At 52.2% G+C, this 25,606-nt stretch overlaps 1 protein-coding gene across 1 annotated transcript; it reads left to right on the top strand.

Annotated features, from left to right (window-relative positions):
- The first annotated feature begins 2,927 nt into the window (after window positions 1-2,927).
- Window positions 2,928-15,474, top strand: NT5M (5',3'-nucleotidase, mitochondrial). The gene is made up of 5 exons (XM_061143669.1): window positions 2,928-3,212; window positions 5,900-6,000; window positions 10,621-10,681; window positions 11,857-11,971; window positions 14,865-15,474. The coding sequence occupies exons 1-5, from the start codon at window positions 2,955-2,957 to the stop codon at window positions 15,005-15,007; spliced, it is 678 nt and encodes a 225-aa protein (XP_060999652.1). The 5' UTR covers window positions 2,928-2,954; the 3' UTR covers window positions 15,008-15,474.
- The last annotated feature ends 10,132 nt before the right edge of the window (window positions 15,475-25,606 follow it).

Here is a 25,606-nt window from a genome sequence, read left to right as displayed (position 1 = left end):
AGCGATAGAAGTAAATGGATGTATTTGTATATATGAATGTATAGATGATGACATGTATGGATGAGTGACTTTAATGCTTATACTCTAGGATGGAGATGTCCCTGTATGCTCTATGGCCACATTTGGTCCTCAGAGGACAGATATTTTGAATTATAGGATACATTTCCATGGATATACATGGATTTTAATAAAAGCCAGCAGTTTCGAGAGAAGTTAAGCACTACTATAACTCAAAATAGCCACAGCTACTGCGTGCTGCAGTCCATGGGGTCGCAAAGAGTCACACATGATTGAGCGACTGAACTGAATCGGACTAGTCATACTTCAGTGTGTTTTTTTGCCTATTTAGTGGGATCTCTTCTCAAAGTGTGATCCCCAGCCAAGAGCAGCAGCAGCACCTGGGAACTTTTTTAAGATTTATTTATTTGGCTGTGTCAGGTCTTCCTTGTGTCATGTGGGATCTTTCCTTGTGGCCCATAGACTCTCTGGGGCTTCCCAGATGGTGCTAGTGATAAAGAACCTGCCTGCCAGTGCAGGAGACCTAAAAGACACAGGTTCAATCCCTAGGTCGGGAAGATCTGTTGGAGGAGAGCACAGCAACCCACTCCAGTATTCTTGCCTGGAGAATCCCATGGACAGAGGAGCCTGGTGGGCTACAGTCCATAGGGTCACACAGGCCCAGACACAACTAAAGCGGCTGAGCAGGCATGCATGTGCAGACTCTCTGGTTGTGGTACAGTAGTTTTGGTGCGTGGACTTAGTTGCTCTGTGGCACTTGGGATCTTAGTTCCCTGACCAGGGTTCCATCTCTTGTCTCCCGCATTGCAAAGTAATTCTTAACCACTGGACTACCAGCTAAGTCCCACCTGGGAACTTCTGGGATTCCACTTCAGATTTACTACATCAGAAACTCTGAGGGTGGTGCCCTGCCGTCTGAGTTTAACAAGTCCTACAGGTAACCTTGATGCACACTGAAGTTTGAGAAGGCCTGGATGCAGTAAAGAGGAGCCAAAAATAAAATCACACTCATTTCAGTACTGCTAAGAGACATCCCACCCTTCTTTCTTCCTCTCAAGAGTGAAAATGACTGAAAGAGACATGGTTACAGAGATAACCTTGAATATATTTTCCCTTTTTCTTTAAAAGCTAGTCATGTATAAAACCCAGCAATTACATAAGACACACCTTACAACAAACAGCCACAGAAGTGAGTGGAGATGTCACATTCAATCATCTGTTTTCTCATTTTTTAAAAAAATGATTATTTACTTTTGCTTGTGCTGGGTCTTTGTTGCTGCAGGAGGGCTTTCTCCAGGTGCAGCGAGGTGGGGCTACTCTTTGTCTTGGTGCTCAGGCTTCTCATTGCAGGGGCTTCTCTTGTTGCGGAGCATGGGCTCTAGAGCACAGGCACAAGTAGTTGTGGTGCATGAGCTTAACTGTTTGTCGGCCTGTGAGATCTTCCTGGACCAGGGGTGGAACCTGTGTCGCCTGCATTGGCAGGCAGATTCCCATCCACTGTACCACCAGGGAAGCTCTGTTTTTCATTCTTTGAAAACACACTTACTTTGTCTCTGTGTTCAACCCTGTGCCAGATGCAGGGACAGGGCTGCATATATCTGTGATCTAAACAGAAAGTTCTTGCTGACATGAAGTTCTGGTTGAAGAGTAAGACACTAAGCAAGCAAATGAAATACTTTCAGAGAGTTAGCACATGTTATGAAGAAAATAAAACACGGTGATGGGATAGAGGAAGGTCAGGAAATGCTTCCAAGTTCAGAAGGGTGAGAAAGAGCTGGGGGACTTCCGTGATGGGCTAGCAGGTAAGAATTTGCCTTGCAATGCAGGGGACACTGGTTTGATCCCTGGTTGGGGAACTAAGGTCCCACATGACCCAGAGCAACTAAAACTGAGCATGGCAACTACTAAGCCCGGAAGCTCCGGAGCTGGTATGCCACAAAAAAAGATCCCACAAGATGCATCTAAGATTCCGGGGTGCCATAACTAAGACCCAAGGCAGTCACACAAATACAATAAATAAAAAAGAGATCTTGGGCAGAGAGTTTCAGAGCGAGGAATAAATGTATGCCAAAGTCTTAAGACCCAGATAAGTTTGGTGTTTCTGGAATAGAGAAAATGCTAGTGTGGCTAGAATATTAATGAGAAGGATCCTGGTGTGTCTGTTGAATATTGCTTGTCTATAACAATAGTAACTGTCTCTTTTTCAACCAGAGTGACAATAAAAGATTTTAAATGTCTCCTCCCAAAACCCACTTACAACAGGGTACATAACAATATTCATTTATGGATTCATTTGAAAGTCGCCAGTTTTATTAAGGCTTTGTGTCTGTTCTGGCAGCTTTCCCCAGCTAGTCACTGTAAAGCAGGGGGCGCATCACCCTGTTCTGGTTCCCTCCCTTAAATTCTTCTGCCTGTGTACTTGGCTTATTTGCCTCCTGTCCATCTCCCCTTCTAAGATGTAAGTTCCAAGATGGCAGGACCTCGTCCATATGCTCCACTGAGAGACGCTCTAGGGGCTCAGTAAACGTCTCTGCGACACAGGCCTGCTCCATCCTCGCTGTGGCAGTTGGAGGAGGGAGCCCAGGCGCAGAATCCCAGGAGAAGGTGCCAGTGGAGATCCAGGAACTGCGGACGCGCCGGGGACAGCCCAGCGCCCCGGACTATCCTCCAGGCCACGCCCCTCGGGCCCGCCTCGGTCGGCGCGGGTCCCTTTAAGGGCGGCGAAACTGCAGCCTCGCTCTGGGGCCGGAGCTTGCGCGCTCTTGCCCCCCGCGCCCCGCGCCCCCCGCCCCCCGCCCGTACCCCGCGCGCCCCCGGCGCCGCGCGCGTCCGTGCGCTCCCCGCACCCCGCGCGCCCCGCGCCCGGCCCCCAGGCCCGCAGTGTCTTCTCCCGCGGTCATGGCCCCGGTGCCCGCGGCGAGCGCCCGCCTGGGGCCATGATCCGGCTGCGCGGTTGGTGCTCGCGGAGGCCCCGCGGCGCGGCGGGGCCGGCAGGGCGGCGCTGGGCGTCGGGTGGGCCTGCTGGCCGCGCCCTGCGAGTGCTGGTGGACATGGACGGCGTGCTGGCCGATTTCGAGGGCGGCTTCCTCAGGAAGTTCCGCGCGCGCTTCCCCGACCAGCCCTTCATCGCGCTGGAGGACCGGCGCGGCTTCTGGGTGTCGGAGCAGTACGGCCGCCTGCAGCCCGGGCTGAGCGTGAGCATCCCCGCCCCGGGCGCGCGTGCCCCTGGGGCTCGCCTCCCGTAGCACCGAGTCCTGGGGGGCCACGCTGTTGGCTGTCATCAAGGGCTTCTCAAAATTCAGGAGTACATAAAACGTAATATATCCAACTCTCCATCTTCAACTGACTTTAATTTTGGGTGTACTTGGCCTCAAGTCACATTCCTGTTTCTTCCTCCTCGTGGATTTGATGAGCATCTTTAGCATCCATTCTTTTCGCCCTTTTACAGCAAAGCGTGGCTCCCAGTAGAATTAGGCCCAGAGAGGTTGTGAGCCTTTCTGGACATCACAGCACACAGGGACTCAGTGTCACGGTGGGTTTGGATCTACTCCTTGGCTTATCCTCTGGCCTTGCCAGCCCCCCTGAGCACCTGGGCTCTGACAGGCCCCCTCCCACAGTGCTCTACTCTCTGAGTCCATGGTGTATGGAGAGGAGATACCAGGCTCACTCCCAGACAGATGGCTCGGCTTGTACATTTAAACTGATTGGTGACAGGAGCCAGATTTTGCCCTGGACCAACCTAGAGGCCCAGTGTTCTCTGCTGTCCCTCAGCGAGCCTTCTGAGGTGGCTGCCAGGAGAGCTGATATGATTTGAGAGCCTGTTCTGTAACCCAGCTAGTCTGCATCCCCTTCTTGATGAGGCAGGCTTGATTTTCTCCCTTGTGGAAGGGGCAGCCAGGATCCAACGGTCCTTCTGCATGCCAAGGTCATCCAGTCCTGTCCTCTTTCCTCCCCCAACAAGTGCCAGTTCTGTGACTCACGAGCAGCATCTTGACAGAATTCTGGTTTGTGGAGGGGCCAGTGTTCCAAAGGAAATCAAGTGCCCCTTCTCTTCACGAACACCAGGCGCTTCAGAGGGTGACCTTCCCCCAAGCCTGGGGTGCTGACTCCTCCCAGTCCTGATACCCAGTTAAAAACCGTAGACTGGAGAAAACGCCCTAGTAATTTTGCAGGCTCTGACCTCCTTCTCTACCCTGGGTGTGTTCATTCACAGAGGGCGCTCTGCAATGCAGTCACAGTACCTCTTTCCTCCCAGGACCACCTTACCATGCGGAAGGGAAGCCCACCCCCAGCTCTCAGGCCAGTGGCTCTTCCAGTCCCTTGCTCCCATGTGCAGACTCTGGCTCTGAGGGGATGATTTGCTGGTTTCCAAGGCCTGGGAGCAGAGCTCCAGGGGCACCAACAAGGGCTACTCCGAGAGCTTGCTGTGCATTTCAGCTCCTGGGAACCTTGCAGGCAACAGGGCTTTGATAGAGGCACATGTGACCTGATCTCCAGCACCACTCACGGCAGGACCTCCCTGGGTCTCCCCTGGCACAACTGGTCCAGTGTCTGCCTGAAAAGCACCCAGTCAGGCACCCAGCTTACACACGGAGGTATCCATGGTTTACAAAACATGGGTCTGTCTGTATTTCCTTTGATCTTTACATGCTGAGGGGTAAGCAGGGCAGAGGAAGGCATAGCTCATTGTAACTGACTTAGAATCTTACACTGTTGGACAGTTGAACTGATCCCAGAGAGAGGAAATGCCTTGACCAGGGTTTCAGAGCAGGTTGCGGGCAGGGAGGGAAGCTGGGGCGTTGGTCAGAGGTGAAGTGGTTAGCCCCAGGTCACACCACCAGGGCCAGCACTTCTGACTCCTCCTCGAGCCTGCTTTCCACCAGTCACACTGGCATCACACCCCTTTGAGTCAGAAGACCCAAGTTCAAGTTCTGAACTTGAAAAAAATTTTCAAGTGGCTTTGAAAAAAGCCTGTGAAGCGCAGCTGCCTCATTTGTATCCTGGGGATGGCAGTTCTTGCCCCTTGAGGGATGTGAGAGTCAGACATAGTGTATGTTAGCAATAAGCACTGGTTTGCTTAAATCCATTGAGTTAACCTCCTACCTGTGTGACCTCCGTGTGCTCACTGTGGGGGCAGCACTTGTTCTGGGATGGGGGGCTTCTGACCTGAGGGGGGATCTGTTTCTTGCTTCTCAGAGGCTGGGGTTTGTCACTTTCCTCTTGGCCTGGCCCTGGAAGGAAGTGGCATACTGCAGACTTGAATTTGGCCAGCAGCATATGGTGGGCACTCCTCGCCAGGTGGTTGGAAGCCACCATTTTGCTGTGTGACATTAAGTCAGTCTTGTCCCCATTCTGAGCCTTGGTTTTCTCACATGTGAAATGAGGATCTGCATTTGGGACTTTTAAACTTTAAAACAGCAGAATACTTAAAAAAAAAAAAAAAAAAAACACAGTGTTTATTGGCATCCCAACACATAGCACAGATAAGGAGCTGCTCTGCTGGTGTTGCGCAGAGCTCACCTTCTGCCCATGCCCCCATGAAAGGCCTGAGCTCCTCCAGCTACTGAACGTGAGTGAGGGCTTCAGCATCAAGGCAGGACCTGGCCCGCCCTCGCGACCTCCAGGGTGCCCTGGCCCTTAGACAAGCAAGGACGTGGTTCCTGAAGGCCAGCCTTCCCGCCCTCTGACTCCCATGAGGCCGCCAGCAAAGCCAGCTTCTGAACCCTGTAGCTGGCCCCTGCCAAATCCCTGCAGAAGCTGGCACCCTCCTGGAGCACATGCCCGCTCCACCCACCTGCCTTCGGGAAGACTGTCCTCGGGTGTGGGGCTCAGGGTGCTGAGGACCCCGGGCATCACCTGCTTTTTTTCCCCCTCTTCTCAGGAGAAGGCCATCAGCATCTGGGAGTCTGAGAACTTCTTCTTTGACCTCGAACCTCTCCCGGGGGCTGTGGAAGCCGTGAAACAGATGGCCAACCTGGAGAGGTAAGTCTGTCCCAACCCAGGGTCCACGCCCCTTCCCATGTGCCCTCTGCCTGTCTTCCTCCCGCTCGCCCTGCACCCTGCGTGGGCTGGCTTGTTCAGTCCTCCAGGGCCTCTCTGCAGGCTAAGATGCTTCCATTTAGTAACTTGGGAGAATGTGGAGTCTAGTTTGATGCGCTTCACTGGGTGTCCTGGGTTCATTTATTCAGCAAATCCCTGAGAACCAACTGTTAGACTCGTTCCCTGCTACCCTGGAGCTTACAGTCCAGCCGGGGAGCAGGCGGTGAGCAGAGCATCAGTCGGGAAGACTGTGATAACACAGGGCCATGTGTGTGAAGGGGTGCGATGGGGACCTGGCAGAGATGGGGAGGAAGTGGCAGCAGGAGGAGGGGGAGACATCCGCCTGACCCTGTGAGCTGAAGCCCCCCGCCCCTGCACCTGGAACCAGTGTCTACTACAATCCAGTAACACAGTGCTCCTCCTCTGAGAGCTTAAAAAACAGTTGTCTTACTGACATGTAATTCACGCAGCCCACACCCAGTGGTTTTTAGCAGAGTCACAGAGGTGTTCATCCATCACCATCGTCAGCTTCACAGCCTATCAGCTCCCCATCCCCCCCCCCAGAGAAACCCTGGACCATCCACAGTCGCCCTCCCCACACTGCCCATGGCAACCACAGTAGGCCTTCTGTCCCTGAATTTGCCTCTTCTGGACATTTCATGTACATTTCTTATGGTATCTGGCCTTCTGTGGCCACTTCTTTCCCTCAGCATGTTTCCAGGTTTATCTGTGTCCCAGGGTGAATCAGCATTTTGTCTCATTTCACTGCCAAGTGGCCTTCAGTCCTGTGGCCCCGCCATGTTCTGTCCATCTGTTCATTAGCTGGTAGATCTTGGGGTGTTTCTTCTTTTTAAATATGGAGACTAACACTGCTGTGAACATTCACCTACAGGTCTTTGTGGTCGCTTGTTTTTGTTCTCTTAGGTGTGTACCCAGGAGTGGAACTGCCGGGTCATGGGCTGAATCCAAACTGTTTTCAGCTGCACGTTTTATGTTCCCACTAGTAACATTGGAGGGATCCAACTCCCCCTCCCAACCCTGGCTGTAGTCTTTTATTTTTTTTAAAAAATATTTATTTTATTTGTTATTTATTTGGCTGCACCAGGTCTTAGTTGCAGCATGTGGGGATCTAGTTCCCTGACCAGGGATTGAACCTTAGGCCCGCTGCATTGGGAGGGTGGAGTCTTACCCACTGGACCACCGGGGAAGTCTCTTTTTAAAAAAATATATTTATTTTATTTAGCTGTGCTCTTTTTTATTTTAGCCATCCTAGTGGGTGTGATGTGGTGTCTCACAGTGGTTTTAATCTGCATTTCTCTGAAGACAAATGCTATGCAGCTTCTTTTGGTGTGCATATCAGCTGTCTGTCCTTTTAGGATAAATGTTTATTCAGATCTTTTGCTAACTTTTTTTCAATTGGGTTATTTGTCGTTTTTATTATTGTTAACTCTTAAGAGCTCTTTATATATTCTGGGTAACAAGTCCCTTGTGAGATATATGACTTGCAGATACAGTTTCTTATTCTATGATTATTGTTTTACTTTCTTGCTGGTGTCCTTTGGAACCCAAAGTTTTTATTTTTATGTAGTTAAATTTATCTCTTATTTTCTTTTGCTGTTTGTGTTTTTATTGCCATCTCTAAGGATCCTCTGCCTAACCCAAGGTCACAAAGATTTGCTTCTGTGTTTTCTTCTAAGAGTTGTATAGGTTTAGCTCTTATGTTCAGTTTGTTTGATTCATTTTGAGTTAATTTTTTTCATGTGGTGCGAGGTCCTACTTCATTCTTTTTCGTCTGGGAAATCCAGTTGTCCCAGAGTCATTTGTTGAAAAGACCCTTCTTTTCCTCCTTGGAATGGTCTTGGCTTCCTTGTCAAGAGTCAATTGCGCATAAATGTTAGGATTTCTTTCTAGGCTTGCATAACTTTTATTGGTCACAGATTTGCTTAAATTTAGTAGTCACAATGACAAATCAAATATTTGGTGTGATTTGGCCTTGGTTGTGCCATGTAACTGGCCTTCCCAGGTAGTGTTGGTGGTAAAGAACACACCTGCCGGTTCAGGAGACAGAAGAGACGTGGGCTCAACCCCTGGGTTGAGAAGATTCCCTGGAGGAGGACACAGCATCCCACTCCAGTGTGATTCCCTGGAGAATCCCGGGGACAGAGGAACCTGGCAGGCTACAGTCCATAGGGTCGCACAGAGCTGGACACGACTGAAGTGACTTAGCACGTATGCACATGCCATGTAACTGCCTTTGAACTTCATCAGCTTTCAAGGTTCTCACATGATAAGTAGACATCAGAGAAGCACAGAACACTTTGTTTGTGTTGACTTGTACACTGGTTTGGTTGATAGTTTATCTTTAGTCTTGAATCCAGGCCCTCTGAGCAGTATATTCTATTCTACTCTATGATTTGAACTTGATTTACACTGGAGTGGTGTGATACAACTTCTTCTACCTGTTAGCAAAAACCCAGAGAGGCAGAGAACATGTAAAAAGCTTTTGCACCAAAGCCTTTTTTTTTTCTCCAGCTGTTTGGGGTCTTGGTTGTATCATGCGGGATCTTTGGTCACAGTACATGGACTCTCTAGTTGTGGTGTGCAGACTTAGTTGCTCTGCAGCATGTGGGATCTTCGTTCCCCAACCAGCGATTAAACATGTGTCCCCTGCATTGCACAGCGATTCTTAAGCACTGGACCCCCAGGGGAATCCCATATAAAGCTTTTAAAAGCTCTGTTCTTGTCTGGACTACACTCACCAGCTGTGGTCTGGGGAGCTGGGTTGCATGTGGTTAAGGCTCAGTGTGAACCAGAGTGAGTCCACTTCTCCAGAATCAAACCCATAGCACATTTCTAAACTCTTGGCGACCCGATCTCTTCATCTGTAAAATGCGCACAGTATAAGCATTACCTGCCACTGTTACTACTCGATAGAATTTAATAGGTGAGCAGGAGGAAGAGTGTCCTTTGGCCAAAGCAGCATAGAGAAGGTCTATGAGAGGTTTCTTTCCAAGGTGGGGTGGGTTCCCAGAACTTGTTAGTTTGCAGACGTGTTTGAGGATTCTTTAGGGGGCAGCAAAGGAGGCATGTGGGTTCTGGAGCTTTTTCTCAGCTGCTCTATTTTGCAGAAATTCCAGCCTGCGATATGCATTGGCCCTTTAATTCTACTCTGGATCTTAGCTGGGTAGACAATTCTGATGATCAGTCTGTCCCCAAAGTTTGCACGGAGAGAGGGGTCGAGTCATAACCAAGTGGATAGCCTTGTGTCTAGTGCTTTGTGTTGGAGGTTGCCCAGGAGGGGCTTGTTCAGGTGCAGATGCTTCTCCAAGAAGGTGACATCTGACCCTAGACCTGCAGGGTCGAAGTGAATAGTGAAGTGCAGAGTGGGCAGGGGTACAGGCCCCGGGAGGGGAAGGGCTTTGCTGATTTGGTAACAAAGGAGACCAAAGTTTCAGCAAGTGTGGAGCAGGAAGGATGTGGGGCACATGGTTGAAGAGAGAAGGGTGTCATCTCACTTAGGTTTTAAAAGCACGGGCTCAGGCGCTGAGTTTGGCATTTCTCCAAAGAAGACCTCCAGATGGCAACTAGGCATGTGAAGTTTGCCTCAGCGTTATTAGTCCTTAGGGAAATGAGTCACAACCACAGCGGGAAGCCCACGGAACGACTATGACAAGAAAGGCAAGTGTAGCCAAGGATGGAGGGAGCTTGGAGTCCTTGTTGCCTATGGTGGGATCGAAACATGCAGCTGCTGCCTCAGCAGCCGTGTCCCCGGGGCATGGAGCCGGCTGTAACCCAGCAGTCGCACCGAGAGAAATGGAGGTGCAGATCCACCAGGCCCTGAACACGGGCGTCCCCAGCAGCTCGATGCTCGAGGGAAGTAGCCGCGCCCTCCATCCTGGTAGCATGTGCATCACCACAACGTCACCAGGCATGAAAGAGGCCTGAAGTTCCAGTGCTCTTGAAAACATGACCCCAAAGGACAAGACCACGTGCTGTGGGGTTCCTGTAACGAAATGTCCGGAACAGGCAACTCCACAGGGACACAGCAGGAGAGACCCAGGGCTGCAGTCTGACTGAGGCCTCTCGGGACCGCTTTTCAGAGAGAAGGAGCCGGGACCCAGTGTCCCACAGGTGCAACCCCGAGGGGCAGGGGACCCACTGGCACTGTTGGTGGGTGCTGGGTCTGGGGTTGTAGGAGGCACTGGCGCAGCACAGACCTCAGGGGTCCCTGAGGGCCCAGGAAGATCAGCCTTGACCCAGACTCTGGCTTGCAGGATTCTTGGCTCTGTGCTGAGCGGGGCCCAATGTCCCTGATAACTGGTTCTGTCCTATAAAGCCTCCCTGGCTGGATGCTGCTCACCTTCCCCAGTAGTTCCTGCCATGTCTGGGGTGGTGGCTCTTCACCTCTGCGTGGCTGGCTGCATGGGGGCTGCCATGTGGTTTGCAGGCCCCGGGCTGGTGTCCCACGTGGTGGCCGGGGCTGTGGCGGGGGGGTTGGGGCAGGTGTGGGCCCAGGCTGGGGGGCTGTGGGCACACAGCCTCACCTGCCTGCTCTCTCCCCAGCACTGACGTCTTCATTTGCACAAGCCCCATCAAGATGTACAAGTACTGTCCCTTCGAGAAGGTGAGACACCTGCCGCGGGGCCTCTGCTCACCTTGCCTGCATCCTGGGGAAGGGCTGGGACCCTCCCCTCCAGCCCGCCCGTGGGTCTGGGCCGGGGCCTCCTCCCAAATGTTAAAAAAAAAGAAGGAAGGAAATTCTGTCAACTATAGATGTTTCTCTGACTTTCCTTGATTTTTCAAAATCTCTTTGATTAGCCATTACTTTAGCAATAAGAAAGTAAGTACATTTGTCATTCAGGAAACAGTTACCCTGCTACAACAGTGGGCATCTGGGGCTTAAAAATGCCTCTCTCTGCTCTCGGGAGCTGAGGACAGTGCGGCAGGAAGAGAGACAGGTGTCCCAGGCTCTGTGGTCCAGTAGGGAGGAAGCCCAGAAGCCCAGGCTGGCTCCCTGGGGAAAGGAGGAACTGGGAGGACCAGTTGTGAGTGGTAGAACAGCTGAGCAAAGGCCAAGAGGCCTGGGGGTGGGGCAGGGGCAGAAGCGGGAGGGGGAGGGAAAGGCTGAAAGGCAGGGCCTTTACAGAACCAGTGGTCGGGGCTTCAAGTAACAGGCACCCCAAGGCCTCTGAAGGGAAGCAAAGCCAGGCCTGGGGTGTCCGAGTCCTGGCCGGGTGCATGGTCCAGATATCAGCTTGTTCTCACAGACCCGGTTTGGCAAGGAGATAGCCTTGCAAAGCCATTTTGTGGACTTGATGGCACCCAGTTATTCTGGGATGTTCGTGTTACTTTGTGACCATGGGGGGCTTTAAGAGAAGTAGGCTGCATGACCTTTTGTGTGGGGTCTCCCATCTGCTGGGGAAGATCACTAGGAGCAGGGTGTCTGGGGAGCCCCCAGACATGCCCGTACCCCTGGCTCTGGCACCGCACACCCATTCCCACTGTGGGTCCAGTTCTCATGTGGCCTCCAGACCAAAGCTCGGGTACGGCTGGAAGGCAGGAGGTCAGGGCTTCTGGAAGGGACGATGCACCTAAGGGTTGCATCCCGTTTCCTTGAGCTGGAGCCTTGCAGGGTGCATGGGGGACCTGAACTGGGCTGGGGTATCTGGTCAGAGCCGCGGTACTGCCACTTCACAGCTGTGGACTGGGACGGCCCTGTGGTCCCCTGCACATGGGTAGTCTCCCTGGCGGTGCCCTGGCTTCACAGCACTGCCTCCCCTTGGCCCGCTCTCGTTCCAGTATGCCTGGGTGGAGAAGCACTTCGGCCCTGACTTCCTGGAGCAGATCGTGCTGACCAGAGACAAGACCGTGGTCTCTGCTGACCTCCTCATAGATGACCGGGTGGACATCACAGGCAAGTGGCCTGAAGTGGGGGAAGGGCAGGCAGGGGGGCCCCAACCCAAGTGTCCATCCCCCAGCCCCATAGTCACCAGATCTGTGTGAGGTGTCTTGTCCAGCATTGAACCTCAAGCTGAGCCTCCTCCCTCTCAGGGAGACAAGCTTCTTCCGCACATGCACCCCCAGGGAGTCAGGGAGAGCAGTCCAGCCCAGGGCTAATGCACTGGGCAGCCTTGATCCAGTCACTGTACACCCTGAAGCCTTGCCTTCCTGTCAAATGAGTGCCAGACTCTGGCTTCCAAACATTTCTTTTTTGCAACAGAATCCTTTCTTTTTTCCTCAAAAGTAATTTGGACTGAATCTAATATGTAAACCAGGAAAGCAAAACCTAATTTCTGTAGTTGAAGGTGGTTTGGGAGCTGTATTTTTCCCTTTTGCTTATGGGTGTCCCCCTCCCCCCAAAATAAACAAACCTTGAATTTGCTTATCATGGCTAGGGGAAATGATTGGTTCATCAAACTGAAAAGCTGGGGTGGGAGGGCTTCAGTTCAGTTCAGTTCAATCAAGTCACTCAGTAGTGTCCAACTCTTTGCAACCCCATGGACTGCAGCACGCCAGGCTTCCCTGTCCATCACCAACTCCCAGATCTTGCTCAAACTCATGTCCATCAGGTTGGTGATGCCATCCAACCACTTCATCCTCTATCATCCCCTTTTCCTCCTGCGCTCAATCTTTCCCAGCATCAGGGTCTTTTCCAATGAGTCAGTTCTTCACATCAGGTGACCAATGTATTGGAGCTTCAGCTTCAGCATCAGTCCTTCCAATAAACATTCAGGATGGATTTCCTTTAGGATGGACTGGTTGATCTTTTTGCAGTCTAAGGGACTCTCAAGAGTCTTCTCCAACACCACAGTTCAAAAGCATCAATTCTTTGGTGCTCAACTTTCTTTATGATCCAATTCTCATATCCATACATGACTCCTGGAAAAACCATAGCTTTGACTAGACTGACCTTTGTTGGTAAAGCAGTGTCTCTTGCTTTTTAATATGTGTCTAGGTTTGTCATAGCTTTTCTTCAAGGAGCAAGCATCTTTTAATTTCATGGCTGCAGCCACCATCTGCAATGATTTTGGAACCCAAGAAAATAGTCTGTCACTGTTTCCATTGTTTCCCCATCCATTTGCCATTAAGTGATGGGACTGGATGCCATGATCTTTGTTTTCTGAATGTTGAGTTTTAAGCCAGCTTTTTCACTCTCCTCTTTCACTTTTTTCAAGAGACTCTTTGGTTCCTCTTTGATTTCTGCCATAAGGGTGCTGTCATCTGCATATTTGAGGTTATTGATATTTCTCCCAGAAATCTTGATTCCAGCTTGTGCTTCATCCAGTCTGGCATTTCACATGATGTACCCAGCATAGAAGTTAAATAAGCAGGGTGACAGTATACAGCGTTGACATACTCCTTTCTCAATTTGGAACCAGTCCATTGTTCCATGTCCAATTCTAACTGTTGCTTCTTGACCTGCATACGGATTTCTCAGGAGGCAGGTAAGATAATCTGGTATTCTCATCTCTTTAAGAATTTTCCACAGTTTGTTGTGATCCACACAGTCAAATGCTTTAGCCTAGTCAATGAAGCAGAAGTAGATGATTTTCTGAAATTTTCTTGCTTTTCCTGTTATCAAATTTGATCTCTGGTTCCTCTGCCCTTTCTAAATCCAGCTTGAACATCTGGAAGTTCATAGTTCATGTACTGTTGAAGCCTGGCTTGGAGAATTTTGAGCATTGCTTTGCTAACATGTGAGATGAGTGCAATTGTGTGGTAGTTTGAACATTCTTTGGGATTGGAATGAAAACTGACTTTTTCCAGTCCTGTGGCCATTGCTGAGTTTTCCAAATTTGCTGCCATATTGAGTGAAGCACTTTCACAGCATCATCTTTTAGGATTTGAAATGGCTCAGCTGGAATTTCATCACTTCCACTAGCTTTGATCATAGTGATGCTTCCTAAGGCCCACTTGACTTCACACTCCATGATGTCTGGCTCTAGGTGAGTGATCACACCATCGTGGTTATCTGGGTCATTAAGATCTTTTTTGTATAGTTCTTCTTGTGTATTCTTGCCACCTCTTCTTAGTATCTTCTGCTTCTGTCCTTTATTGTGCCCATCTTTGCATGAAATGTTCCCTTGGTATCTCACATTTTCTTGAAGAGATCTCTAGTCTTTCCCATTCTATTGCTTTCTTCTATTTCTTGGCATTGATCACTTAGGAAGATTTTCTTATCTCTTCCTGCTATTCTTTGAAACTCTGCATTCAGATGGATATATCTTTCCTTTTCTCCTTTACCTTTTGCTTCTCTTCTTTTCTCAGCTATTTGTAAGGCCTCCTCAGACAACCATTTTGCTTTTTTACATTTCTTCTTCTTGGAAGGGCTTCAGGCATGGCTGAATCTAGGAGCTCAGACAACATCCATCAGATTCGGTTTCTTTATCTCCTGGTTCTGCCTGCATGCTCTGGCAGATGCTCCTCTGCTGGTGGTCATCAACAGTTTCAGGGTTAAATCCTATTCTCTTGGACACCTCAGTGGGAAAATTTGAAACATTCCTTCCCTGATGACTTTTGGAACTGGCTGGGGAAACATCCTCATCTCTACCCCCATCAGCGTCCAGAAAGTGGAATCCACACGAGGGACTTGAAGCTTGAGGGACTTATGGGGCCCATGGTCAACAGCTGGTGACAAAGCTGGCCTGGGCATGGGGGCAGGTCAGGCAGGCATCTCGAGGGTCAGCCTCCAATGAGCACCTGCGATGGGGTCCAGGGCTGCAAGGGGGTCCTTGTCCAGTGGGCTGGTGTGACCCCCCCCCCCCGGGGCTCCTGCCACGGGCCTGAGGTGCTGCTCTCTCCCCCAGGGGCCGAGCCGAACCCCAGCTGGGAGCACGTCCTGTTCACAGCCTGTCACAACCGCCACACACAGCTGCAGCCCCCCAGCCGCAGGCTGCACTCATGGGCAGATGACTGGAGGGCGATTCTGGACAGCAAGCGGCCCCACTGAACTGGGCTGAGCCCTGGCCCTGTACTTGCCTGGCCGGGCCCTCCACGGACCTCAGGGCAGGGCGGGCCCAGGGGCCTGCACAGGACACCGGGCGCCCAGGCCAACCTCAGGCCTCTGGTCTGGGAGGAGCTGGGGCATTGTTCGGTGGGGCAGTCCTCCCCTCCCTCAGGGAAGCCCCCTCCCTGCCGGCAGCTACCTGGTCTGAGGACGATGCAGGAGCAGGTGGTCGAGCGGCCCCTCTGAACCACAGCCCCTGCCGCCTGCCCGACACCCAGTGGGGTCTCCCCCAGGGACCTGCCTGGATCCAGCAACATGGTGCGAGTTCCAGGTCATGCTGGCCTCATGCAGGGGGTCTCACGGCCCGGCCTCTGACTGGCTGGAGGGCTCGGCCCCCACTCCAACCTGGGGGTTCGCAAGCTTGGGGGTTCGCTGGAGGCATGAACAATAAATGCTGTTCTTAGTCCCCACCCCAAAGTCCTCTGCGTCTGGTCCCTGGGTGTCCAGCTGGGAGCTGAGAGGTGAGAGGCGGGTGGGAGGCACAGCTTGGCAGGTTTGCCTTGCCATGGGCTGCATGGGGTCAGGGATGACAGGCCCTGACGTGGTGGAGGTGGTCATACTGGCGGCCGTGATGTCCCCAAGTGGGAAGCAGCCCATTACGAAGAAGCCCCCTGCCTGCGCTTTCTCATCTACTTCTGCTGTCTTCACCACAGCTGCCCTCCAGGAACCCCCTGCTTGCCCCTCAGGCTCCCGGCCTAGGTCAGCCAGGAGGAAGGATAGGAAAGCGGCAGGTGGGTCCCTACCAGGAGGGTATTGGGGCTCCATCACGTGATCTCAGAATGCCTCAGCTCCATGGAGAGTGGAGACTGACCCCTTGAAAACATTGTAGATATTCTGGGCTCAAGATGTAGAGCCCCTGGGAGGAGCAGAAGCTCCAGGTTTGGGCAGAAAGACTCAGGGTGTTTCTCCACTTTCTGGGTCAGTTTCCCCAGTTGGGACCCATCCCAGTGTCACTGCATCCTGCACACTGATGAGTCCTTTATGTAGCCTCATAACCCCTCCCGCGGCTTGCAAGCACTTTACATGGGGTTGGGGGGGCGCAGGAGGCATACCAGAGGTCAGCAGAGGATGAGATGGTTGAATGGCATCACCAACTCAATGGACATGAGTTTGGACAAACTCTGGGAGATAAAGAGGGACAGGGAAGCCTGGCGTGCTGCAGTCCATGAGGTCACCAGGAGTCTGACATGACTGAGTGACTGAACAAGAACAGATAGTGAGAAATGAACATGAACCCGCATGGCTGAGTTTTAGTGTGTTTATACCTTTGGTCTTGCCCACAACCATCCCAGGAGTCCAGGGCTCAAGAGAGGTTCCAGGTGAGCCCAGGCCACCCAGCGAGCAGGGCTGAGGCAAGCTCAGCCCCCCAGAGGCCACAGGGGAGAGGCCATGGGAGGGGGCGGGAAGTGGGAGCCAGGAGGGTAGGGCCTGGTTTGCCACCAACTTGCTGGGACCTGGGCCAAACCACATGTCTCTGAGCCTCTTCCAGGGTTGATCAGCCCCCATAAGAAAGGGTTGCAGAAAACAGGGACATTTATTCCACAACGTTGCTGCTTGGTGGAGGAAATGGACTTGCTTAGTGACACAAGGTGGGGGGAGGTTCGGTGACCAGAGCCCCAGTGGCTGGAGCCCTTGTGGCCAGAGCCCTGGCATCCAGAACAGTGGACTTGGAAGGCTCTGACAGGAACCTGGGGCACTGGTCCTGACTTGGCCACCTGGTGGCAGCACAGCCTGTTGAAATGGACGCAGGTGTGTGTGCGCTTGTGCATGTGCACGTGGTGATGGGGAGCCAGTGATTACTGGGGGCACAGGCAACCTCGGGGAAGGAAGAGAAGGAAGGACTCCTAAGCCCACTTCTGGGCTCCTGGAGTAGCGGCCCCCACCCGTCCCCCTGGCCACCGTGGACAAGCTTGGACTCTGGGTGTCCACTGAGCTGAGGGCTGTGTCCAGCCTGCCTGGCCAGCAGAAAACCTATCTCAGCCACAAGCCTCAAACACCCATCATGCTCATGACCCCCAAGTGGCTGAGACATCACCCTGCTTCTGCATCAGGCATGTGTGCAGGTCCCAGGCACCTTGGCCTGTGCCTGACACCCCCCACCCCTGATGCCCTGCACCCCCCAGACGCTCCACGCCCCCAGACTCCCCGCACCCCCAGACGCCCCTCACACCCCAGATGCCCTGCGCCCCCCAGTTCCTGGGGTGTGTCACTCCTGTGTCTCATGTCCATTTTCCATTTAGAAGGTTTTCTGCACACAGCTGCCCCCTGACCTTGTGGGGAGTCAGGTCACTGTCTCCCCAGCGCTGTGCCCAAGGGAACGAGGGGCCCCAGCAGCCACATTTGCAGGCTTTTGTTCAGAGCTGCCCTGTCCTGGGGGCCGGGCCTCAGAGGGGAGGGGGCAGGCCTACAGGCTCACACACCTGCTTGCCTCAAAGGACTGGGCCATGCTGGGACGAATGATAGAAATGCTTAAGGATAGAAATTCGTAGAAACGGGAACCAATAACCTCCCCAGCCAACACCTTGGCCTTGTTGGCAATTTTGGTGAAATAAAAAAAAATCATTGATTTGGTTGTGCAGTGCTGGGTTGGACCCACAGGTTGGGGCCTAAAGAGGCTGGAAGTGATGAAGGTTCTTATCGAGAGAGACGTGGGTCGAAAGGATCGCTGCTCGAGGCTGCCTCCCTACCCGACCCTCCTGGAAGTTCAGTTCGCAGGTGGTGTCCTCCGGTGCGGGAGCTGCAGTTCACATATAGGACACCGGATGGCGCCAGAGAACCAGCACTGGCTGCTCTCACCTCAGGCCAGGGGAGCCAGGCACTCAGATCAGACCTGCCTGGACCCATCGTCCTGGTTCTGAAAACTCCTGTCGGCAGGGCCTAGGCTGTGCACAGAGAGGACTCCGGCTGCTGACGGCTGAGTGGACAGTACCTGAAAGCAGAGGGCTTGGAGCAGTTTGAACCCCAGGGATAGACCAGGAGGTAGACTGCGGTCCAGGTGGGTCCAGCTGGGAGACCTCAAGTGTCCCTCCCTGTTCTCCTGGAGGCCTCTGTGGTAGCAGCCTCGCCTCCTGGCTCCCCTCCTTCACAGGCTCCATATGAACCAGAGGTGCAAGCAGGAGCCCTCAGATGCGTTTACAGGTGGACATATTCCTTCCGGAGTGAGGCACCCAGGGGTCTGGCCCAGGGACCAAGTGGGGGGCATGACTGCTCTGATTGGAGCTGAGGGTTCTTCCCTGCCCCCACGACCCAGGAGTCCTGGACCCTGGTGGCATCGGAGCCCCTGACCTCAGACTGAAACAGGGGCTGCCGGGCCATGGCTCTGTCCTCCTCGGACCTCCTCGGCACTAACTGCCTGGATTCAGATGCTGGGGGGTGGGAGTACCGGCTAAGCGAGTGGAAAGAGTTGGGAGCAGGGGGAGGGTTGGGCACAAACCAAGTTTTCCATCTTAACCACAAGGCTGAGTAAGATAAGTTCATTTTAATTTTGTGAAATCTGAAGGTGAGAATGTGGAGCCTGAGTTCGGTCCAAATGCCAAAGGCTGTGCCCTTCCCACCACCCACAGCTGCTGCTTGAGGCCGGGATGGGAGAAAGGAGCCCCAAGTGTGGATGACTCGCACTGAAACCCCACCGCCTGCCATGGTCCCAGGCCCCAGCCATGTGGGACAACTTTCCCCTCCAGGAGGTGAACCTGAGACTGTGGGGGAACACCTTAAATGTGGGCACCAGTGGGGCCTGAGGGAAGGAGGGAGCCTGGGGGGGCGGGGTCTGGGGCTCGAGGGGCCCGGCTCCTCACAGGACAACTCAGTGGGAGCCACCAGGTAAGCTGAGCCCTCTTCCTCCTCACCCCCAACCCCCCAACCCACCTGGGCCAAGCAGAGAAGACAGGCATCTGTGTTTGGGGGGCTGAGTATGAGAGCCAGGCTAAAGGGATGGGCAGGACCCCAGGGGGGTGGGGAGCCCCCAGCCCAGCACATCGGGCATTGTTTAGGGGTGACTCTGCTCTTGCACATGTGGGTGGGCTGTGTGGCTGGGGTGAACCTCAGGTACCAACAGTTGTCGGACACCTGAACAAGGGAACGATACCCAAGGAACGGGTATGATGAAAACTAGAACTTGGAGCAGGAATACTCAAGAGCCTTAGGCAGAGAGCCTTAGTCTTACACTGCGCCCTCAAAAAGGCCAACTAGAGTGTTTGGAAAATTAAATCTGGTCATTGGAGAAACTTGATAAATGGGCTGGATGGGTTAGTGGACTCAGTTGAAGAGCAAGTAGATGCGTTGGATCATTAAGCCAAGGGCTCGCAGCATGAAAGGACCAGGAACGAAGGTGTAGATGCAAAGGACAGAGTTCATTTTTTGGTCCAAAAGGAGACAAAGATGCAGGAGGGAACTTCCCAAAGCTGAGAATGTCCTGGAACTCAGATTGAAAGAGGCCACAAGGGCCAGGCAGGATGAATCTACCACTGGACAGGGGTTGATGTTTTATTAGAGCCTAAATATTTCCAAACAGAAACCAGACAACTTGTAAGAGAATGTTACAAATACTAGAAACAAACAAAAAAAAAGGTAGTAATTATCTCCAAATCCTGAGGGAAAATAATTGCACACTCAGAGTTCTATACCCAGCTGAATGTAAGAAGAAAAACACTTCCTAATGACATGGGAGGTCTCAGATCATTTGGCATCAGAAACAATTCCTTTCTGAAAGAATACTACTAATTGTTCTCTGGCAAGAAGAAAAACTAATCCAGGAAATGGAATATAAGAAACAATGATGAGTCAAGAATGATAAAAATTTGCTAAGTCTAAAAACGTGTTGGCTGCTTAAGGATTAGTAACAATTTGGGACTAAAATTATAGATGTTATGAAAAAAGGAGGTAGTTTATGGGACAGAGGAAAGCATGCCAAAGCTCTTGTAGAGGTACAGGTTCAGAATGAGTACAGTACTGGTACAGTAAGGTTAAGTATGTGAGTGAAAGTGTTAAGGGAGATCTCCATAAAATAGAGTGTATAACTTATAAACTATTAGAAGGAAACACTGAAATGGGAAAAATGAAATAAATCCAACAATACTAGAATGCATGAAAGACAAAAGCACAGGAAATAGAAAACTAAAGTGACACCAGGAATAAGATCAAATATTTCAGCAATTGCAATTAACATGTATGTGTGTTGTGTATGCTCAGTTGTGTCTGACTCTTTGAGACCCCATGGACTGGAGCCTGCCAGGCTCCTCTGTCCATGGAATTTTCCAGGCAAGAATACTGGAGTGGGTTGCCATTTGCTTCTCCACGGGATCTTCCGGACTCAGGGATCAAACCCACGTTTCATTATGTCTCCTGCATGCAGGTGGATTCTTTACCAATGGGTTAAATATGCCTATTCAGGAAAAAAATCTCCAGAGATAAAAAACAAAATCCTGTCTTCAAGAAACATGTATAAATGACAATGACCCAGGACAATTTCATAGCAGAAGGGAAAATACCTTCTTAAAAAAGTCCTAACCAAAGGAAATAGATGAGTGCACATCAGAATCAGACAAAACAGAAACCAAAGGAAGAATACTTTAAAAGGGACGAAATTAGATTCATTCATTCAAGGCTGCAAGAAGCAATCTGCCAGCAAAATAAAGGTTATGGAATGTTGTTCCCCTAACAGCATAGTTTCAATATGTTTAAAATAAAAACTCACAGAACTATAAAGAGAAATGGTCAGTTGCAGTTAGGGATAGGTTTTAGTACTTTTCCCACAGAAACTGACAGGTCAGAGAGGCATGACTGGGAATATATGTACATAAGCAGTCCAAAGAGACATTGCATTGTTTTCAAATGTACGTGGATGGACTGGTCATAAAAACAAAACGCTGCCAAAGGAAGGATGAAGCTGTGGAGCCCTGTTATAAGGTCACATACCAAAATCCTCTGGCAAAAACCTCACTACCAAGCCCCATAGCAACTGTTGCCATGAATCTCCGGATCTAAACCGGCCACTTCCCGTGTATTAGGTAAAATACCCACTGTGTTACCCACCCTATCAGTTGAGTTCACTCAGTCGTGTCCAACTCTTTGCGACCCCATGGACTGCAGCATGCCAGGCTTCCCTGTCCATCACCAGCTCCCGGAGCTTGCTCAAACTCATGTCCATCGAGTCGGTGATGTCATCCAACCCTTTCATCCTCTGCCTTCCCCTTCTCTTCCTGCCTTCAGCCTTTCCCAGCTTCAGGGACTTTTCCAATGAGTCAGTTCTTCGCATCAGGTGGACAAAGTATTGGACCTTCAGCTTCAACTTCAGTCCTTCCAATGAATATTCAGGACTGATTTCCTTTAGGATTGACTAGTTGGATCTCCTTACGGTCCAAGGGACCCACCCTATAGCATCCTAATAATCACCTAGTGCCACCCCTCCAGCAGGAATTTACTCTATCTTGAGGCTATAAAAATTGGCTGCTAGCCTGCAGAAGAGTTTGGCTCTCCCTTGAGCCAGCCGGCTATTCTAACAGTGCCTCCCACCTGGGCTTCCAGGTGGCTCAGTGGTAAAGAATCTGCCTGCTGATACTAGAGACACAGGTTCAGTCCCTGGCTCAGGAAGATCCCCTGGAGAAGGGAATGGGTAATCCATTCCAATATTCTTGCCTGGAGAATGCCTGGTGGGCTATAGTGCATGGGGTCACAGTGAGTTGGACACAACTGAGCATACACACACACACACACACACACACACACACACACGCTCTCATTCTGGAAATTCTTTTCCAGCCCAGGCATGAAGCACAGCAGGAGCTAGTTATTCTGGAGACAATAAACCATCTCCTTAGAAAAGGGAGAGAAACCTGTGGCTGAGCTCAGCAGACTAGTCAGATCATATCCTCTTGTGCAGAAACCACAGCGAGGGCAGTGGGACCAGTAGGAGGGAACAGAGGGCGGAGGGAGGCAGCATCAGGGAGGGGAGGGAGCAGGGCTTGCCTGTGAGTCCAGACTTGCCAACCTCCGCCAAGCAGCCCCTGAGCTTTCCGTGAGCCACTCCCCACACCCACTTTGCGGATGCGAAGTCTGAGGTGCACACAGGTCCAGAGGGTCACAGCAGGGCCAGGGTCGGGACCTGGACCCATCAGCAGCCCACACAGCCAGGAATTGCAAAGCCCCAGGGGGAGCATGAACCACCGTGAGAGCTGCTCTGACGCTGCTCCGGTCCCTCTGGGGAGAGAGCTGGCCATCTCAGCTGACCCTCTAAGAAGTTTATGACCTAGGAAACTTTGTTTGTGACCTAGAAAATTTTAAGAACCCCTGACTCACACACTGGGATGCTTCCCAGAACTGGAAACGAGGGACTCCAAGAGCCAGGCATGGGGATGGATGGGGGTGGGCACAGACTCCCCTGGGGCCGAGAGGCCCTGGATTGACTGCCCGGGCCCTTCTGGCACACCACAGGTCGGGACAGGACTTTCGGAGCGAAAAGATAGACTCTCCAGAGATCCTATCTCTAGTCTAACACTGTTGTTTCACCAATAAGTTCTGAGTCACCTGTGGTCCTTCAGCTGGTGGGTAGCTGCCCTCACCTCGGGAGTCCAACCTCTCCTATGTGACTCCCGGGTGGAAGATGGAGCTCAGTCCCCGCAAGGAGCATCCAAGGCAACAGAGCGACCAGAAGCCGTCAGCCAGGGGCCAGATGATATGGCTTGGGTTGTATTTCTTTTTTTAAGTTGTGTATGTGTTAATTGCTCAGCTGTGTCTGACCCGTTGAGACCCTATGGACTGTAGACCGCCAGGCTCCTCTCTCCATGGAAGAATACTAAAGTGGGTTGCCAGGCCCTCCTCCAGGGGATCTACCCCAGCTAGGGATGCAACCTGGGTCTCATTATGCCTCCTACATTGGAGTGGGTTCTTTACCACTAGTGCCACCAGGAAAGCCTGAAGACCCAGGGCAGGAGGGCTGAAAGAAGACCCGGGTGGCTGTGAGTGTAGACAGGGTCACGAGCAGGTGGGGCAGGAGACAGAGGTGAGCACAGACAGCTTCCACCTGCCCCAACCTCAGCTTATTACTGTCCTCAGACCACTAGCCCAAGGTCCTGCTATGACAGTGACCCCTGCACCTGGCTCCCCTGGGTGACTGTACACATCTCCGGGGTAACTGGCCGTCTTCCTCAGCCTCATCAGTGCCCTGGGCAGGTCCCGGTCAGTGCCTGGGGAAATCTGCCAGGAGGATAAATAGGTGTTCAGATCAAGCAACAGAGCTGTCAAGGATTAGGTAAGGCTGAAGGATCTGTGTTCCTGCTTTAACCCCGAACTCCTGGGATGGGTAGGGCAGCCCCCCAGGGGGTGCCTTCCAGATGGCAAGGGGTGTACTTTCAGGAGCCAAACACCACCAATAAGAAAATAGGTCTTCCAGGCTCTCCTGAGAGGTGAAGCAACTTCTTGAAAACTTGGAAGGCTTCCTGGAGGAGGCAAGCCCACTCTGCCTGGAACCCAGAAACCAAGTGTATTTCCTTTCCATCAGGGGCTCCCCTCCCCTGGCTCCCAGGCCACAGGAAGTGAAAATGGGCAGCCAGCCCAGCTTGGGGACACTGCTTAATTCATCAGGTTTCACTGCTTTCCTGAGCACTGTGCCCTCCAGCTGAATATTCAGGCTGGCTCCCGGCTTAGCTGCGTCTGCATCTGTGCAGCTCTATTTTTACAGCCGTGGGGATGGCTGACAAAAACATTTTAAAAGACACACAAAAAAATTAAAAATGTAAAAGCCGGGTGCCAGCTGTTTTGTTCAGAAAGCGGGATAACACCTGCATTCTGTCTCACTGAACGGCACCCTATGTTTTGCCCCCCAGCCCCACCCAAGGGCCCAACCCGCTTCACCCCTCACCCCTTTGTGTCCCCACCAAGCCCCTTCCCATCTGTGCCTTGGTTTCTGCCTTGTGAAAAAGAGATGTTTGGGTGAGAGGATTCCCACTCCACTTGGGTGATTCAAGAACTATTCCCTGCACGGGTGGAGGGAGGCAGGGTCAAGACCCTGGTTCCAGTCCTGCAACCACTGATCCTGCTCCCTCGCCATGGCCCAGAGCCCATGCCTCCCTCTGCAGGGCCGACACCAGCCACTCTGGCTGACTGGCACTTCTGAGCATCCTTCCCAGGTCAGGGGACTTTCCCATGGGGAAGATGGAAGTGTGCTTCCCTGAGCCCCTGGCTGCCAGGCTCCTGCACCTGGTCTGAGTTTGGCCAGACAGACAACCCACAGGACATGCTGTGGGAGCTGTGGGCGTGGCCACCAGGGTCCAGAGGGACCAGTGCTTATGTCCATTGTAAGCCTTCATGTCTTTTTTGTTTCTTCATTTCTAAAATGAGGTTAACAGTGTTTGTCCCTCAAGATTCAGCATCCACCTGGTGCACTGTTGTGATCCTGGACATGGGCCCTTCCTGGGCCTCTGGCTTCTGTGGGAGGATCCGTCAGAGAGCAAGGGAGGGAGGGAGCAGCTGGGGGTCTCTTCCTAGCCCCCTCCTCTCCTCAAGCCATGAGTCTCACCGAGGGGCAGCCTTGGGGGCTCTGAGAGGCAGTGTAATAGCAACTGTCCTTGGAGCCCAGGAGAGCACTGTTCGTATATCCTGGCTGCAGAGGATGAAACCAGAGCACTGCTGACGATGCCCTTGGCGCACCCTTGGCTGGCCTTGCTTTCACTCCCGTTGTTTTCCTCTGGTATCACACTGTCATCTTGTTTCTCAAGTGATGGTTTTCTTGTCCACTTCTGCCAACAGAGTGGGTCTGAAATGCACAGGCCGTTCTCAGCTGTCTCCCCAGCACACAGTCAGCGAGAGCACTTGATGAGTTCCTGGTCCCTAATGGGCCCCAGCCCTGCCAGGCGCCAGGAGGAGAGGCAGGAGTGCCTACAGGCCTCCTTGTGCAGTCGTTCAGGTTGCGCATTGCAAGACTTGCCTGGCCGGTGAAACAGGGGGAGCTGAGATCAGCCTGAGTGTTCCCACCAAGCTGCACTTGGGAGAAAGAGGTGTCTTCTGTGAAGCACCCAAAGGGGCTGCATGAATGAGTGTGTCTCTACCCCAAAGCCTGATTTTTATTTATTTACACAGAAGACTCCATCCTCCCGCCTGTGTTCCGCCTCCCAGCCCCAGGCACCTCCCTTTTCATTATGTCCTCTTTGCCTTCCAGGAAGCCAGCAGCTCCCCTACGGAGTGTTGTGGCCTGAGAGAGGCCTGCAGGGACCAGCGGGGATCTGAGCTCAGAGACGCTGACCTTCCAGATAAAGGCGGGGTCGGGCCACTGGGAGCAAGTGGTCAGGCCTGGAGAAACCAGTCATGGACGGCTGCAAGAATAATGACCCTGGCCACAAAGTGGACTCAGAGTGGCCTGAGAGGCAATTAGCACCGACCCCCTCCCCCACAGCCCATTAAACTTAGGGCGGCTTAAACCAAACCCCATCCTAAAGAGCTCTATTCAGAGTCTGCTTAATATAAATTGTTTTATAAAGAGGAAAAACTCCCAACAATCCAGGCAAGAGAGCAACTCCTGGTGGGAGCTGTTAACGGGTGGGCTGGAGAGGC

This window comes from Dama dama, chromosome 5 (genome assembly GCF_033118175.1).
Source record: "Dama dama isolate Ldn47 chromosome 5, ASM3311817v1, whole genome shotgun sequence".
Lineage (NCBI taxonomy): Eukaryota > Metazoa > Chordata > Mammalia > Artiodactyla > Cervidae > Dama > Dama dama.
Note: the sequence above shows the minus strand (reverse complement) of the source record. Positions and strands in the feature narration are given on the sequence as shown.

What these genes read in the sequence shown, in the direction of transcription:
- NT5M (XM_061143669.1), top strand. Translation starts at nt 2,955, where the DNA reads ATGATCCGGCTGCGCGGTTGGTGCTCGCGGAGGCCCCGCGGCGCGGCG. An exon ending in GCCTGCAGCCCGGGCTGAGC is followed by an intron (nt 3,213 to 5,899) that starts GTGAGCATCCCC and finishes CCCTCTTCTCAG; the next exon opens with GAGAAGGCCATCAGCATCTG. An exon ending in AGTACTGTCCCTTCGAGAAG is followed by an intron (nt 10,682 to 11,856) that starts GTGAGACACCTG and finishes CTCTCGTTCCAG; the next exon opens with TATGCCTGGGTGGAGAAGCA.